The sequence below is a fragment of the Urtica dioica genome, chromosome 3 (assembly GCF_054948205.1).
Source record: "Urtica dioica subsp. dioica isolate 48M chromosome 3, U.dioica_male_clone48M_v1_H2, whole genome shotgun sequence".
NCBI lineage: Eukaryota > Viridiplantae > Streptophyta > Magnoliopsida > Rosales > Urticaceae > Urtica > Urtica dioica.
In genome coordinates this window covers 44,079,948-44,097,809 of record NC_142758.1, presented here as the reverse complement: position 1 = coordinate 44,097,809, position 17,862 = coordinate 44,079,948, and the positions used below count along the sequence as shown (strand labels likewise).

General features: G+C 35.1%; 1 protein-coding gene across 3 annotated transcripts; it reads right to left on the bottom strand.

The window, feature by feature from the left end:
- Window positions 1-11,061: 11,061 nt before the first annotated feature.
- LOC149403016 (Ribosomal L18p/L5e family protein) lies at window positions 11,062-12,853 on the bottom strand. Of its 3 annotated transcripts, none has more exons than XM_089609552.1 (5): window positions 12,743-12,853; window positions 12,446-12,599; window positions 12,289-12,377; window positions 12,054-12,206; window positions 11,062-11,364 (listed from the first exon to the last, which is right to left on the bottom strand). In XM_089609552.1, the coding sequence occupies exons 2-5, from the start codon at window positions 12,534-12,536 to the stop codon at window positions 11,209-11,211; spliced, it is 489 nt and encodes a 162-aa protein (XP_089465678.1). In that variant the 5' UTR covers window positions 12,537-12,599; window positions 12,743-12,853; the 3' UTR covers window positions 11,062-11,208. The 3 variants fall into 3 exon arrangements, with proteins under 3 accessions (XP_089465678.1, XP_089465679.1, XP_089465680.1); XM_089609554.1 differs by lacking the exon at window positions 11,062-11,364 and adding an exon at window positions 11,393-11,946; XM_089609553.1 differs by lacking the exon at window positions 12,743-12,853 and having other exon boundaries at window positions 12,446-12,723.
- Window positions 12,854-17,862: the final 5,009 nt, after the last annotated feature.

Genomic DNA, 17,862 nt, shown 5'->3' with positions numbered 1-17,862 from the left:
GGGCTTTGATTCTATCCCGGCCAGCGGACCGTTGCGATCTTGAATAAAAATTGCCACATGAAAAGAGTTCAATGAATACAAACAGAAAAATTAGCGTGCTAGAGGTAACGAATGAGAGTGTTAGGCAGAATACAAGGTAATGCATAGTGTTATAACTTTATCAAAATACAATATAAAAGGGCGTGGTATCTATTTAGCTATTACAAAATTTAAAATTTGTTAAATAAGCAACTTTTTTGTTTATATTACATAATAGCCATTAACTAAAATAAACGATCATTAAAAGAAAAAAATACCCTTCCTTAAATAAACAATTACAACCTATAAATTAATTAAAATATAAAAGAAATAAATGGCAAAAACTATAAAAACACAGAAAAAATAACTCTTCGTGTTATAGATTACAGAACTCCTTCAAAATTCGAAAAGATATATTGAGATCTTCACTACCGATATGACCGACGAAGAGAGCTTCACTGTGACGTCACTCGAAGGTTGCATCGCTGATTTATTCAGGCTGCGTTTTTGTAGCAAATTTACCAACATTAACACAGATTAACGCAAAAATATCGAGATTAACACAAATTTACATAGGCATTCTAGAACAAATTTATCAACATTACCAAAATAAACACAAAAATATTGACATTAACATAAATTTAGATGGGAAAATGACACATATATACCTCGTGTTTTAGTGAAATATCAAGTTTAACTTTGGTTTTCAAATATGTCGAGTTCATACACTCTGTGTAACTAAAATGACGAAATTATACCCTGAAATAGACAACAGTGTCACGAATCTTCTTTTTATTGAATTTTAATTTACTTTTCCTTTAAGTTGACAATAATATTTATATGTAAAAACCAATTATCTTTATTCACTCGTGTCATAGATGTAATTTCTTTAAAAGCTAAAATATAAACAACAGTCTCTTAATCGTGAAGAATACAGAAAAAGGCAAATGGGTAAAAATCGATAGTTGATAGTCGTCAAAATCACAGATACGAACAGAGAATCTAGGATTCAGAGTTGCAATTCGAACACGGAATGAAGTAATCTCTTGGGATATATGAATTTTATTATTTAATTTCAATTTAAAGCTATTTTTATTTCAAAATTGGGAATTGGAAGTTAGGGTACTGATTTGGACTTGATTCAATTTTTCTTATATAATAGTTAATATCAATGAAACGGAGATTTGTGACACTGTTATCTATTTCATGGTATAATTTCGTCATTTTAGTTAAACAGGGGGTATGAACTCGATATTTTTGAAAACTAAGGGTTAAACTCGAAATTTCATTAAAACACATGGTATATATGTGTTATGTTCCCAATTTAAATAGGCATTAACACAAATAAACACACAAATCCAAAACTGAAATTACATCAACAAAATAAGAGATTCGTAGCCTCCTTGACCAGTTGAAAGCCTCTCAGTCTAGATCAACTTCCTTAGGGTTAGGGTTTTGAGGCACCGATATGATCCGGTGAGTCAATCACTCCAAACCCTTCACCGAGCTGGACAGGGAGCCTGCTCGAGGCCGTGGAGTTGTTCTGGAGATTGGCGCCGGGGAATTTTGGAGAGGCATTGGCCGCGGCAGAGAGGAAGATCGAGGTTAGGGCTTTGTGATGGACTCCAATGCGTTTTTCTGATTCGCTGGAGATCTCGCAGCTGAGAGGGACCACCGCAAGAACATATCCTAAGGAAGGAAATTTTATCCGCGTACCCGCAAGACCATACCCGTCATGGGTAGGGTCTTGTCCAAATAAATGGGTAATGGGTAAGGTACGAGTGTTACCCGTTAGAAATTATATGCGTAGGGTCTTGCCCGAATAAATGGGTAATGGGTAAGGTACGAGTATTACCCGTTAGAAATTATATGCGTATAGGCAGTGTATGGTTTTGAAGTACCCTACCCAAGATCCTAAGTATACCCTACTCATTTAAAAGTATTAGTACATTTATGAGTTTTAAGAAAATTTTGGGGTATATTTTATTAAATTAAGTATTTTCTTTTAAGATTTGTTTATTTGGTCCTTGAAAAATAAAATATTAAATGGGTATAAAATACCTATGTGTTACCATGAACTCCATAGAGTTTTACCCAGACCCATTAAAAATAAATGGGTATGGACAGAGTATGATTTTAATTATTTTTTGTCCATGGGTAAGGTCTTGTTTTGCATGATTCGACCCAGACACTACGTATTGCCATCTCTAGCTTCTCCCAGACAAGCCTCACCACTCTCGGCCGGTCTTTGCTCCGACACCAAGTTCACTTCCGAGGCCGGGTCAAACTACAAACAAAACTTTTATTCTCCGCACAGTTTCAGATTCACGGCCGATAAATCCACGTCTAATGTTGCGGTAGGGCAGATCATGGATTGAATGAATTTGAGATTTAGAAAGAACCTTCTCGCTCTCTCTCTCTCTCTCTCTCTCTCTCTCTCACCTTCCATTTCACACCACATTTTCTTCTTTTTTTTTTTCTTTTGATTATAATAATAATAATTATTATAATATTTAAATGCTCAATTATTTATTTTGCTTCTTTGACTTGAAAGGAATTGAGAGATCTCTGATGCAGAGTTAACAAAGAAAGCAACACACTTCAATTTGAATTTTAAAAGCAGAGAATAGAGGGGGATACAAGTGCATGGTTTGTTTTTATTTTCTTTCTCTCTCTCTTTCTATACATATAATTGATTGTGAGTGATTTTTCATCCACATATATACATACATATATGTATGTATTATGTATATTGTATATATAGAAATCATTCTATTGCTCTCCTTGATTTCCACTGAATTAGATAGCCCAACTATGATGAACCATAACGGCATTTTTGGAGAGTTTCTGATTGACCCGAGAGGTGAACCACTTCTCAAGGAGCCCGATACGCCGATTTATCTTGCATTAGAATGTCAGGCTTCACAGCGACAAGTTAACCAAAGACCATGTTATTGTCCGAAAAATTTGGACCATTGCTCGAGATTGGAGCGGTGTGAAGGACACTGCCCCGCCCAAGATTCCAAAATAAATGATTAAGGTACATATTAGCATTTAGCCACCATTGTTTTTAAATAATGAACTATATAGTAATATGCTGATTGAAATAAATCATCAATTGTATTGAAGTTCCCATAAGATAAAAGTTGATGGGTTTCTTGGATTGTCTTCGTAAAGATAATATTTTGTTTAGATGAGTCTGTATTCTATTTACTTTATATGGATGCTGGATTTTTATATTTGGACCATTGCTCGAGATTGGAGCGGTGTGAAGGACACTGCCCCGCCCAAGATTCCAAAATAAATGATTAAGGTACATATTAGCATTTAGCCACCATTGTTTTTAAATAATGAACTATATAGTAATATGCTGATTGAAATAAATCATCAATTGTATTGAAGTTCCCATAAGATAAAAGTTGATGGGTTTCTTGGATTGTCTTCGTAAAGATAATATTTTGTTTAGATGAGTCTGTATTCTATTTATGGATGCTGGATTTTTATATTTGATTACTAATCTAGTCATGTGGGACTTTGTGTCTTCTTTTCTTCTTTTTTTTTTTTTAACAAGGAGTTAGGATTATTAATCTTAATGAATCATGGATTAGGGAGATTGTGCAAGCTAAATCCCGAGAGGCAAGCTCGATGCACGACAGAGATGTCAAGGATTTTGAATTGCTAGGCGATGAAGAATTTGGACGAGGCTTTGCAAGGCAGAGAGGAGGTAGCACTGATGATTTAGGTAGTCATAATTTAAGTTAGTTATTTAGATTTTTTTCCCTTTCATTTATGAGAAATAGGAGCTATAAACTAAAATGATACGTATGTATCTTTCACTATGTTACATTTGTTCATATTCTTATTAGCTTAACAAGATTAATACATACCAAAAAAAATCCTTGTTTCTTATCTTGTTAGAAACCCAAAGTTAGCAAGCGCGATTTCAAAGGCTTTGAGTTGCGATCGTACTTTGATATCCCTTCTATCTTCTTATCATTGTAGGCCTTGATTAGCTCGTCACCTTCCCGCTTCGCAGGTTCCTCTAACAACAAAACTCAAATTTGTACCACTAAAAAATAAAATAACTTATTATAATATTAGTTGTCTATCTATAACTATTACTTACTGACACTGACTTATGCTCTGAAATGACTAGTAATTGAGTTGTGAGTTGGTCCTGAAAAGTTAGAAACTATAAAGTTGCAAGATCGGAAAATAATCTCGGCCGAGTGAATAGTTTATGTTGAATCCTCTATGGTGTGGTTTTAAATTTGGCAAAGCAATTATAAAGTTGATCAAAACATTCTGCACCTAGTTGTTCAAGACCTTGGATTACTTAAGTCACTTGTCCTCCCGCGCGAATTGTACTAAGAATATTATGTTTTTAGTTATGAGATTTATGGATAGATATGACCGGATTTTATTTCCGGTTATATGGATTCATAGAAGATTTAGTTGCAAACCTAATATAACTCTCCTAGGGGTTTAACTTGGGGTTTTCACTTTTATTTTTGGTCTATACAGGCCAACCTTATTCTTGAGCCATTCTCTCTGCCTTAGAGATTTTCATTGACAATTTTTCAAGATTATTGCTTGCTATTGATGTGCTTTACTTATACAGAGTTTGTGAGAGCGTATATTTGCATTGATTTGCTGAGCTAATCTTCATGAGATGATAGCATGAAAAAGAGGAGTTTATGATCTACGCGAAATTGAGATTTTAACTCATCGGATAATCAAAGGAGACGACATTATGAGAGGGAGTCTGCAAGCTAAGTTGTTGTACCATTGATTGATTATTATTGGACTGATTTTCATAACTGCACATATCACTCCCCCTGACTAGCTGCTATGTCACTGAACAAGATTAACAAATCTCTATGTCATTTATTGCTTTCTTGTTTGATTGCTTGTTTGCTTATATGATCCCGCAACCATTTTTTTTCAATTAGTTGTCATAAGCAATAGTTGAACAACCATAACATTTAGTAATTTCAATTTTTCGATCTTGAAGAGTAAATGTCGCTCTTTCTCCATCATCTTCTACTAAGGAATACGGTCCTTAGAGCAACTCCAGTTGTGATAAGAGAATAGATCAAAGTCCTCTTATAGGGTCTTCCTGTCGGTGTAGTACTACGTGATCAACCTATCTCCTAGAGGTCTGAGAGACTAATTGTGCGGTGTGTGTTGTGTTATTTTCTAAGTGCTAGTCTTGTTCCATTGAGCGTTATAGTCTTATTAGGGTTTCGTAATTCGTGATTGTGAATTCACGACTGTTGTAATTGAGAGGAACAAGTGGGGTGTGTTTGAGTGGACGTGAGGGGAACTCAGATTCAAAGGGAGCCTTAGTTGAAATTCATGGGTAGTAATAGCAAAAGGGCTTGAAGCAGGGATCATTCATATAAGATCGTTGTGTACTATTGACTACTTTTTATATAGTGAATTTCATCTCCACTAGGCAAACTCCCCCCAGAGTAGGTGACGTTGCACCGAATCGGGTTACCATTGTTTGTGTCATTTACTTTACGCATTGCTTTACATTAGCGCACCAAAACAGCTGTCCCATACATTGACTATACATTATCTACGACATCTTGTCTATCACTAAATAGAGTTTCAGTGTAATTCATGTATATTAATAACAATGCCTTCTTTCTGACCTTCGGAATGAAAAATTAAAATCAATGCAATTTTTGAGGTTTCCTTGCTTGCATGTTCTCGGTCATAGAGCGTTAGTTTCAAATGCAATGCTCTGGCTTGTGATCACTGCTTATCATCATCAAGTTTTTTCTTCCATTTCTTCTTGTTTGCTTGAGTTAAAATACAAGAGCTAGAAATGTGATGCAGATACTCTTGTTTTGGATTTGATTGGTCAGGTGTTATGGTCCTCTGTGTTAGAGCTCATCTCTGTCATCTTCTACGGAGGAATCCTCGTCCGCTGTTGTTTGTCCATGATGCTTGGATGTAGATGTCTTTTATTGTCAACAATTGTTTCAAACACGTTATGGGTAGCTCTTTCTAAGCAAATATTTTTTGTGCAAAATTTCCATTTGAGGAAAACAATGACTCTCTCTCATTTTCTTTTTCAGGTGGTACTCAACTAGGTGGTCACTTTTGTGAGAATCTGAATGTGCATGCCCAAATAGTGAGAGGGTGAAAAGCAAGTTATATCACAAAAGAACTAAGATTCCAAATCCCATTATTAATCATCCAAATCAGAGTCTTAATCTCATGGACGATAATGAAAAATTAGAAGGGTAGGAGTATGACCTAATATATCTCTCACCACCCTCATATTTTTTTTTTCAATTAAATCATTTCACGTTAGTGCGATTTTATCTAGGATTCATGTAAATTCTCATGGTATATCTTTCAGGATTCGATCTAAGAGTTTATTGCTTTTTTTTAATCGAAGCACGCAGCCAAAAAAGATGGTGAGGTTTATCTCTTGTAATTTTACTTATAGTTTTGTTGGGTGAGTAACCTTGAATATGGAAAAGAATACACGCTAATGAGTGAAAATAAAGCACCTTTATGGTTATATGCTGTTATAAAATATATATTTACGAGCTAATTCATTTTTATTTAGTAGATATCTTGTAAAAAAAGTAGTACAAAATGTGAATACAAATGAAGAAGACTTGAAAGAATAAAACTGCACGATATACTAAATTATTATCGTAGTATATTATAAAAATATATATATAAATAACCTAATCTCGCATCTCGTCAATATGATTGTTTAGGCGATGATCCTCAAGATTGAAAACCAGCTTTAGACACTCCGGGCATTTTACGACCTCCCGTTTGACAATGCAAGGCTTGTCTTTCCAGTTCGGCGAATCGCCCAAGATAATTGGCTCCCACACCATGACGTCAGTTGATGCCACACCTGTCTTTGACTTTTTGCGGCTCATCAAATTGTTCGATAGCTGACGGACTTCTGAAAATGTAATTGCCAACTTTTCAGAGAATAATCACTTTGATAATGAATGCTTGGAGCGTTTCATCTATCAAGGAGATGAAGAGGTACAAGTTTTACTTTTCAAGTGTCTTAAATCAACAAGTATATCAAGATATGAGCATGATTAAGACATAAGTTGAATAGTCAAAACTGCTACGTAGAAGAAAGTCAAAACAATTAATACAACAAAAATCATAAACACAACATACAAACCATGGAATTAAATTCCGGGGAAACCGGACGGGAACCAGTCCAGTTCCCGTTTTTTTGAAGAGTCCGACACCGGAATGACCAAAACCGGAAGTTTCAAGTGATTCCGAGGAAATCGCCGAGACCCAATGCATATCTTCTGCAATTCCGCCACATTCCGAGCTTCCCGACGCTCAGGAGGCCAAACTTCTTTAGATCCCGCCGAAAGGCACTCGTATTGGTGAGCTTCCCGACGTGAATTTGTATTTTGATGATTTTGAGTTTTTTTTTATAAAAATTTCTTGATAATTATTGAAGATTAAGTATAAATTGGTAGTTGTGAACACGAATCTAGTATTAATTTTGAATTTGTGTTCATGTTTTCTATTTTTTTATAATCCGAATTCTTTTGTTATTTTTAGTTAGTTTGTGATGATTATGGTTATGGTGTATTGATTTATTCCGAATTTCTTATGATTTGTTTTCAATTTTATTTTACATCCGGGAATGTTAGACTTTGTGTTCATGCTTTCTAATTGTTTTTTTATTAATCCGAATTAATCTTTGAATTTATTGTTAGTTTGTGATGATTATGGTTAAAATCATATATTTAGAACCATTATTGTTTAATTCCGAATTTCTTATGAATTATTTTCAATTTAGATCCGGGAATATGTTAGAGTTTGTGAATATGTTAGAGTTTGTGAATATGATTATGACTGTAAGTCTAATTTAATTTAGTAAAGGTGATTATGTTGATGATTGTTAGTTTCAATACTTAATTCGTAAGTTACAAGAATGTCGGCCCCCGACCCAGCTAGGAAGTAATGTACGCCTGTGCTAGAGGTTTCTATGGTGCTGGAGGTTCATATGGTGATGTCGGAGTTGCTCAAGTTGGATACGCTCCATCGGAAGAAGATTATGATCGTCTTTATCACCCTGCCTTTTTTAATTCAGGATACGGGCGCGGAGGTATGAATGATGCCATGTCATTTACGTCTAGCAATGACGTTGATGGCTTGTCCTACGACTTCGGATCGGTATCAATTGGTCCTCAAGGCACGGAGTCCTCGTATGATGATGGGTCTTCCAGTTACAACCATGACTACTATCCACCACCAACTCTAGCTCCCGATATGGTGCGACATTTTCAGGCTATCCCCTCCACTCCATGTCTGCTGCTGCAACTCAATATGAGTACGACCATATGTACTTTCGTGGATATGCTCATTACTTGAGTTGGTATGATTACTGTATGACCGCTGCATACGGTTGCTATCCAGAGTAGTTTTTTTTTTTTTTTCTTTTCTTTTATGTTGAATTTGAACTATTGTATTTGGTGGATTGTGTTGAACTTTATCATTTTGGTTTATTGAACTTAGTTTTTGTTGTGTTTGTAATTTAGTAATGTATTGAAACATTGTACACTATTTTTAATTTTATGAATTTTATCCTACGTACTTTGTATGTGTTTTGTATATTTCTTTTCTGGATTCCTCTCGGTAAATACAGTATTTGACGGTATTCCTCAACGATAACGGTAAGTTCAACGGTACCGATTTCCTTTTTTCCTGCTTTCTCCAGTATTCCTTTACGATACCAGCGATTACCAATAAATTCCGAAACTCGGAACGGTAACGGTAACGGTAACGGTATTTAAATCTTTGATACAAATTAAATCACTCTAGGAGTGTTACATGGTTTATTTGGTGACATAAGAATATTCGTTATGATTGATGAGGTATACAGTTAAATAAGCTTGAATGCTTTATTCAAATCATGTAGTGGGAAGAAACGCACCAGTAGTGTTTTTACGAAACAACTATTGGTTCTATAACTAATATACCTTGGAGGAATGTTAAGACCCACAATCAAGGAATTAAAATGCAAATGGATAATTATGTATGACAATGAGATGTTCAAAATGTCATAAAGCTCTAGCTAAGAAACTACTTGGCAATAGCTTAGCTATCATGGGCTTAATGCACGTTCTTTACGAAATGGTGATCCATCGACCGCTATAAGGGTGAGGTTCGAATTTGAGGTTCAACTTTTGTACGGCTTCTTGAGCTACGAGGTTTTTACAGCTTCCCTCATCAATCACAAATTGAAAAACCTTGTCTACAATATTACAAGCGGAGAGCAAAATACTCCTATGACACAAATATTCCTTGTGGAACTGTGGTGCAAGAAATGATCTTTGAATCATCAATGCGACTCCGCATCTCCGGTTACAACCTCCTCATCATCTGGCTCCTCATCGAAGTTCAAATCCTCGCTGATGTAAACATCCTCTTCATCGCCCTCGATCTCTACAAACATTATCTGCTTCCCGGCCTTATTCGTAGATGGACCGAACACCCTGCTTCAAGCATATGTTTTTTTTTTTTTTTAGTTTTTTCCACGTTGCAATCTTAAGCTTCCCTGGCTGGTCCAGGCCACCCCAACTTTTGGGAAGGAAAAAAAAAGTCCATAGATACCTCATTTAATATGATTATTTTTTAAATGCTTCTAATTTTATAAAATTCCATAACTAGCTCATTTGTTTAATAAAATTTCATAACTACCTCATTATGATTATAGAAGCTTTATTGGTTTTAGCTTCTTGTTGCCTAACAGGTAACAACGTAAATACTTAAAAAACATATTCAGTATTGTATTCAATTCTATGTAAATAATAATAATAATAATTATTATAATGGAATTATATAAATATGTAATAGTACAAATTTAAGGAAAAAGGTAGTGTTAGCAATATTAACTAAATAGTATTTGTGAAAGTACGAAGATAATATGCAATATTTTTTTATTTATTATATAACAACGAAAATTAAGAACGTTTAAATTATCTATAAAAACCAATTCTTTTAACTGGTGATAAGTTACATCAAGTATTATTTTATGAACATTCAAATTTAAGGAAAGGTAGTGTTAACAATATTAACTAAATAGTATTTGCGAAAATACGAAGACAATTTGCAATATTTTTTATTTATTATATAACAACGACAATTAAGAGCGTTTAAATCATCTATAAAAACCAATTCTTTTAAGTGGTGATAAGTTACATCAAGTATTATTTTATGAATATTCCAGTGCAGATTTTACCGGTTCTCTTATAGTTTATATTTGATGACTAATAAAGGCCAACCGTTTTTTTATCGTTTAATTAAATCGTTCATTTGAAATAATAACGCATCGAGACAAACGTCTAGTCCCAAGGAGAGACAGAGGAGGTAGCGTGATGGCTTGGGGTGTTCATCAAAACCGCCAAACCGAACAACCCGATAACCCAAACCAAACCGCACTATTTTTTAAACCGCCTCATTGAAACCCGATAAAGTTTGGGTTGTAACCAACCCAAACCGCAATTGTTTCGGGTTGGTTTGGTTTTTTATAGTCGTGAGATTGGGTTGAACCAAACCAACCCGATAGTGTTAATTCTTTAATTTTTTTTAAGATTGCAAATATTTTATAGGTACTATTGTTAAAAAAAATATCATTTTTCTAATAATATTATAATTAAATAAAAAAATACTCAGTATTATACTTTATTATTTGTGACTACATTAAAATTTGGTAGTTAAAAATATGCGTAAATTTTATTTTAATAGGTAAATTTTCTAAAGATAAGTAAAATTTTGATTTTATTTGACAAAACTTTTTAGATATAATATACTTATATGATTTTCATTCGAGTTATAAAGTCATTTGTCGATAATTATAATCCGAAATAACCAACCCAAACCAACCCGATTATTTTTGGGTTGGTTTGATTTGGTTTTACATTTCAATCGGGTTGGTTTGGATTTTAAAACTAAAAAATTAGTTGCAGCGATTTGGGTTGATAGCACATGAAAAAACCGACTAACCCAACCCGATTACACCCCTAGTCATAAGTTAAGTTATATAAAGATTTTTCTTGCCTATCTCTCATAGGAGTAATAAACCAAAATGAGACTTATGTATCTTACACTATCTTACATGTATTCATATTCTTATTCGCTCAACAAGATTGCTAAACACTAAATTGTTTATTATTTGGTTAGAAATCCAAAGCGGGCAATTACAATCTCAAAAGCTTTGATTCTATCACCCTGAGCGGGACCGTTGCGATCGTACTTTGATATCTCTTCTATCTTCAGATCATTGCAGGCCTTGATTAGCTCTTCACCCACCCGCTTTGCAGCTTCCTGTAACACACACAAATAAAACAATTTTTTTTTTTGGTCCCTAAGAGCAAAACCGTCCTTGAATTATTCACTTTGCAAATTTTAGTCTCTTTTAATATTTTGTTTATACTAATAAAACTGTTATTAATCGGAGTTATTTAAGATTATAAGTTTGTAAATAATCGGAGTTATTTAAGATTATAAGTTTGTAAATAATCGGAGTTATTTATGATTATAAGTTTGTAAATATGCTTTGAGTTGTTCAAGTGTTTGATCACTCGGTCTTTGAGATTTCGCGTTAGAGATTTGTCTCCCATATTCCCGCCGGTGCCTTGGTGGCGGATATGAAATTTCCGTGTGGAGATTGGAATATGAACCTCTTTCGGGGATGGCTTCCACTGGAAAGACATCAATGACATTTTGAAGATCCCGTGTTCCTCAGTTTCCACGAGTGATGTGATGTGTCGGCTTTTAAGTAAGGATTGAGAGTTTAAGTTTAGGAGTGGCTATCGAGTGGCTTGTGATCACTCTTTGATGTTATGTTACTGCTAACTGGTTGGCTAAGAAAGCACTTCTCTTTGATAAGTTTGTATGCTTGTTTGGCTGCAATGTTTCAGTAAAATCTTTCCCTGATTCACAAGTTTATATCTAGAAAAGGGAAAAAAAAAAAAAAAAAAAAAAAAAAGGAATCATTTTGCTAATAAACTTACAATGGTGTCACAAGGGGGATTCTGACGAATAGACTTCTGGATAGTGCTTCCATAAAACAGACACTTCTTGTTTTGGTCATCAAAAAGCGTGGCATATAGTTGTTTTCCGGAGCAGAACACTGAAAGCCGGGGTTTCGATGCCGTCCCATTGTACTGCCAAATCATACAGCCATTTTCAGATTGTTTGGCTTTCAAGTTTTGAAAAAGAAAAATAACAAGAAAGAAATAAAAGTACCCTATTTTGCATTCTTCTGTTTCTGATTTTTGGGCTTTCTGTTTTAGTATTTCCTCTGGCTCTCACCACCAATGGCATCAAACGCAAATCTGTGCCAAAATTAAACAAAAATTGAATAAGTGATTCTAATATGACTATGGCTACTATTGACACTCACTTCTGCTCTGAAATGGCTGGTTATTTAACTGCGAGTTGGTCCCGAAAAGATAGAAACTTCGAAGTTGCAAGATCGGAAAAGCTAAATCCATTTTCACAAAGTAAGCTTTGATTTATAGGGTTTCCCAGAAGTCGATTTGCATCGACACCTTTACCTGAAAGTTTACCATTCCATTATTATATAATATAAAAAATTGACGGTAGAGTAAATATGAGTGAAAGAAATTTAAAAACTGGTGGTTGTGTATCAGGAATTTCAGCAAACAGTTGGTGGGCGTTTTAGGAACGGATAGCTTACGTCCTTGCTCGGTAAACAAACGAATACTAGAGAAAAACCACGGATTGAAATACACGTGACGTGACCAAAAAAAAAAAAAGTGTGAACCCCACCCACGTATATCACACAGCCCATTCAAACATATAAATCAAAGTCTTGGGCTGGGTGATAGGGTATATGTATTACTGGAAATTATCCTTTTTTTTTTTGTTAGAAAAATGAAAATAGAATGATAATGATAATGATAATAGAATGGGAGTGCCGGTACTAGTTAGTTTAGTGGTAACCCTACACATATTTAAATGAAGATGTATTGGGTTTGAGCCTCTTAAGGTGCTAAAATGCATCTCTTTATAAGTAAATAATTTATCATCTTCCAGCTTAATATTTTTACAAAAAATTAGAAAAATAGCCAACTTAAACGTTTAATATTGCTAAATAGCCAAGGTTTGGTAAATATTAGGTAAATAGCCATAAATGATGACGTGGCTTAATATGGCAGTGGCTATTTACTTGATATTTACGTTTGTAAATATATAAAATTGGCTATTTATTTAATATTTATTAAACCTTGGCTATTTAGCAATTTCCAACGTTTAAGTTGGCTATTTTGCTAAATTACCCATATTTTTATACAAAATCATGTAATTTTGGCTAATAGTGTCACATGCGCTTGCATTGCTATAATATATTACATCATTTTGACAAAAAAAAAACGAGAGTGACAAAGGAATAGAATGTAAAAGGCTTTTATTTTTTTGGTTAATTTTGCATGTTTGAATATGAAAGGAATGGAATCAATAACCATTTTACAAATTTAACTTTTTACATATTAGTCTCATCTCTTCTACAAATCTGCTCATTTCTTCTACAATTTAACAGTAATATCAGTACTATCGTTTCTCCACAGACCACACTTCTCCAAGTCATCTTCTTCTTCCATCTAACCTTCGTCGGGATAGTTGGCCTCTCCGATGTGCCGGTGAGATTTGACAGTGAAGATGAGTGTTTATTATTATGGGTTCTATAATTATATAGTCATATAGAAACTTTAAGTTTGCATAATAGCTATAACGTTTAACTAATTAGAATTAATTAGCCACAAATTCTATTAACTAGAATTAAATTGACAACTTTGTCCAAATAATTTTTGCCTATTAATTGAGTTAATTGGACAAAACTATCAATTTAGTTACTATTAATAGATATAGTGGCTAATCAACTATAATTAATAGAATGTTGGCTATTTAGCAAATAATAAGTTTTATATGGTATAGTTGCTTAAAATTTCTATAATTTTTTTTTAGAATTGTTAGTAAGTAGCCCTCTTTATAGGGGGGCCTTTAAATAGTACCCAAACTATCAAGTTATTTAGACAAATAGCCGATATTAATCATACTTCCCCAAACGCCATTTTCCCCAGATTCACATTTATTCGCCCCATATTCTCATCGTTCGATCTCCAAGGCCATGAAACCTCCCCGAAGCTTCCTCGCCCACTCCGTCGATTGCTCCGCTCTTGGTGGCCCCATCGTTACCCCCGCCGGATACTTCGCCTTCTTCTTCTTATTTGTCTCTCCTGCAAGACAATCTGCTCGCGGCTCCAAAGAATCTAGAGCTCCATGAAAATTGTACCAACAACCTGTCTCAGCCCTCAGCTCGGCGTCTACAAGCTCGACTTTATCTGTTACTACTCCGGCTTTGATCCGACGAAGAAGTTCTCCACGGATGTCACCGCCAGAGAACAACATCGCCACCGGAAGTCGGCTTGGTGCGGTTGCGACTCGAAGATGTACCTCTCCAAGGAGATCGTCAAAGGCGTTTTGCAATGGTTTGTGGTCAAGTTCAGCAATATCCATAACCACGAGCTTCTCGAGGACGATCAGATCCAGCTTCTTCCGGCATACCGAAAGTTTCAAGATTTTGATCAGGAGCGGATTTTATTACTCTCCAAGGCTGAGTTTCCGATACAGCCAATTGCCTCACGCGTCGCCGCGGTTCCTCTCTCCTCCGTCTTCGCTGCCGGCGCTCTCACTCCACGCATCGCTTGAATCTTGTTCGACGGCAGAGATTTTGTCATTCAGCCTCTCTTCGACGATTCTGATCCTCTCTCCATCATCCTCTCTGCCACGACCGGAAAACTAGGCAGCCTCTCGCGCCGAAGATGGATAATATCGTCGAGCCTAAAGCCGTAAAATTGAAGGAGCAGAGATCCGCTACTCTGACTGGCCTTGCTTACAGGTTTTTATCGTCGACGAGAGGGAAAAGATCAGCGTCGGCGGGGAGGAAGGTGGTGATTAGAACACTAGTGACAGGGAAAGGGAAGAGATCGTCTTCTCCGGCGCTGTCGAAATTGATTATATGCAATATCTAGGTTATGCGCATCTCTCTCTCTCTTCCCGGACTCGCACTCCGGCATCGCCCTCATCCTCGTGGCTGTGTTTAGCGGCACCATGTATTTCATCGGCGGCGGCGGATCCGAACGAGCATACTTCATTGTCGGAGTCATCCCCGACTGAGCCGCACTCACACCTATTGGGATTCTGATCCGAAACCCTCATCCCGTGTTGACCGTGGAGTTGGTTCCGTTACGGTAAGGGTTTTCGATGGCGGCCTTAGGGTTGGATCAATATTTGAGCCCCTCGTATAGGCGTTCGTCGTTGTCTTCGTTCAAAATTGAGTATGTGTGTATCAAAATTGAAATCTTCGGGGGCTTTGTTACTAGAGTCTTGTTATTATATTTGTTGCTTTTAAAATTTCAAAATTTTTGTCAGTAAATATTAGTTACTCTGACATGTAAATACTAAGATTAACTGTTAAAATTAGATATACTGTTACCGTTTATAAGATTTACTATTGTTTTTATTATCGGTAATAAGATTTACTGTTGTTTTTTTACAATTAATACTAGTTACTGTTGTTCTTGTTACGATTAATAAGATTTACTATTGTTCTTATCACGGTTAATAAGATTTACTATTGTTCTTGTTACAATTAATAAGATTTATTATTGTTTTTGTTACCCTTAATGAGATTGACTGTTTTTCTTATTACCGTTAATAAGATTTATTGTTGTTTTTGTTACAGTTAATAAGACTTACTATTATTCTTGTTACAATTAATAAAATTAACTATTGTTCTTGTTACAATAAATCAAATTTACTCTTGTTCTTCTTTCCATTAATAAGATATATTGTTGTTCATGTTACCGTTAATAAGATTTATTATTGTTCTTATACCCTTAATAAGATTTACTATTGTTCTTGTTATCGTCAATATTATTTACTCCGACAATTAATAATATTAACCCTTAAGGGTATTATTGGAATATTAGAATGTTATTCTAACAAATCGGCTATTTTCCTAAATATGTTAATAATTATGCTAAAATGTTTGAGGGGGGCTGTTTGGGCTAGTTATCTAGCCGCCCCTATTAAAGTCGTACGATTTAGAGAATGTCTTAAATTTTATGTTTTTTAATGTAGTTTAAGTAGTAGTGTCTGCAGTCAAAAGTCTATGTTTATCTTGCTGAAAGCTATATCTAGATCGACTGTGACTCTACCTAACAATAACGTCATTCATGTTCATCATTATGGTGAAGTCAAAGTAAATTATGACATTGGCTTGCATGAAGTTTTATTTGTTCTCAATTTTAAATTTAACTTATCTATAAGTGCTCTCATTGAACATGATAATATTGTAGTCACTTTTACAAATTTTGGTTTCACTATGTATGATTTGCTTAAGAAGAAGATGATTGGCAAGGGTAATCGAGTGGAGGACTTGTATATACTGGCTCATGATCACGCTGAAACCAATGCAAAAATAAACATGGTGTCTGCAAGGACCTAACATAGTCGACTTGGTCACCCTTCTTTCAAGATAATCATTTCGTTTAAAAGATTTTACAGTTTAGTAACTCTAATCTCTCTTAACCTTGTAGTGTATGTCTCATGGCAAAACAACATAGACTTGCCTTTTATGATTCAGTCTATATTAGTAAAAATTTCTTAGCTTCTATACATAGAGATGTGTGGGGACGTTTTCACATCGTCTCATATAGTGTGATTACATGTTCTTTTTTTATTTTAGTTGTTTTACTTGGGTGCATCTCTTGAGAAACAAGTCTGATGTTATCAACATTGTTCCCAAGTTTATCTCTATGATTGAAAATCAAACTGGAAAAACTCTGAAAGGCTTTAGATCTGATAATGCCAAAGAACTCATGTTAACATATTTGTTTTGCTTCTAAAGGAATTTTGCACCCATTTTCTTGCGTTGAAACTCCACAGCAAAATGTTGCTGCACCTCGAACTCCACATCAGCAAGTGTGTCATAATCGCCTATGATATTTGAATAGCCATCATGCGCTTGGCCTTTTTCTATTTAACTATGTCCTCAATGCAATTGCGTGCATTCTCATATGCAGATTGAGCCACCTGTCCGGATTCCAAGATATCAATAACTTGTTTCTGCATCTTCATCAGAGATTCACTTGTGGCATTGAAGCAACTGTATCTCGTTCATCTGTTGAAGTCGAGTACAGAGTCATGGCTGCAGCAATGAGTGAGTTACTTGATCGCTTCCAACACTAATTCCAATGATTCTCCTACAATGTTTAGCATACTCGCTTTCAGACCAACATATAGGACAAATAGCATCAACATCCACAAATTTTGCACTTAAGTTTGTTTCCGTTATCAAGCAACCCGACAATGCTCTATATACATGTTTTTTTTTCCTTTGGGGGCTTTATTGAGATTTCGAATCATTCTTCAACATCATGAGTTAGCTCCGATATTCGAGGCCCCTTTTTGTTCTTGGATTAGTTTAAACGCTCTTTTGACCGTGTAGTTACCCTAATATTTCTTTCTCCATTTTCAACAATCTTCATCCTCATAACTACAAAGACGGATAAAGGGGATCAAGTTTGCATCATTGTTTTGGAACAAGTATTTGATGACCCTCTCATCTCACCCCTGTTGATCTAAAGCCAGTAGACTATTTACCATACAATTATCAAGGGTCGGGTGCATATGGTGTACATATATGGGTCTATAGGGTATGTGAGCCATGATTCATCAAGTACGTCGATAAATCAACCTGTCTACTTCAGCCACATCTAGCTTTTATGATCGATC

Bases quoted from the DNA above. Each gene is read 5' to 3' on its own strand.
- LOC149403016 (XM_089609552.1), bottom strand. From the start codon at position 12,536: ATGGATTTAGCTTTTCCGATCTTGCAACTTCGAAGTTTCTATCTTTTC. The intron at 12,378-12,445 runs GTGAGTGTCAAT...ATTTTGGCACAG, and splicing joins CCAGCCATTTCAGAGCAGAA to ATTTGCGTTTGATGCCATTG. The intron at 11,365-12,053 runs GTAAGTTTATTA...TGTGTGTTACAG, and splicing joins ATCCCCCTTGTGACACCATT to GAAGCTGCAAAGCGGGTGGG.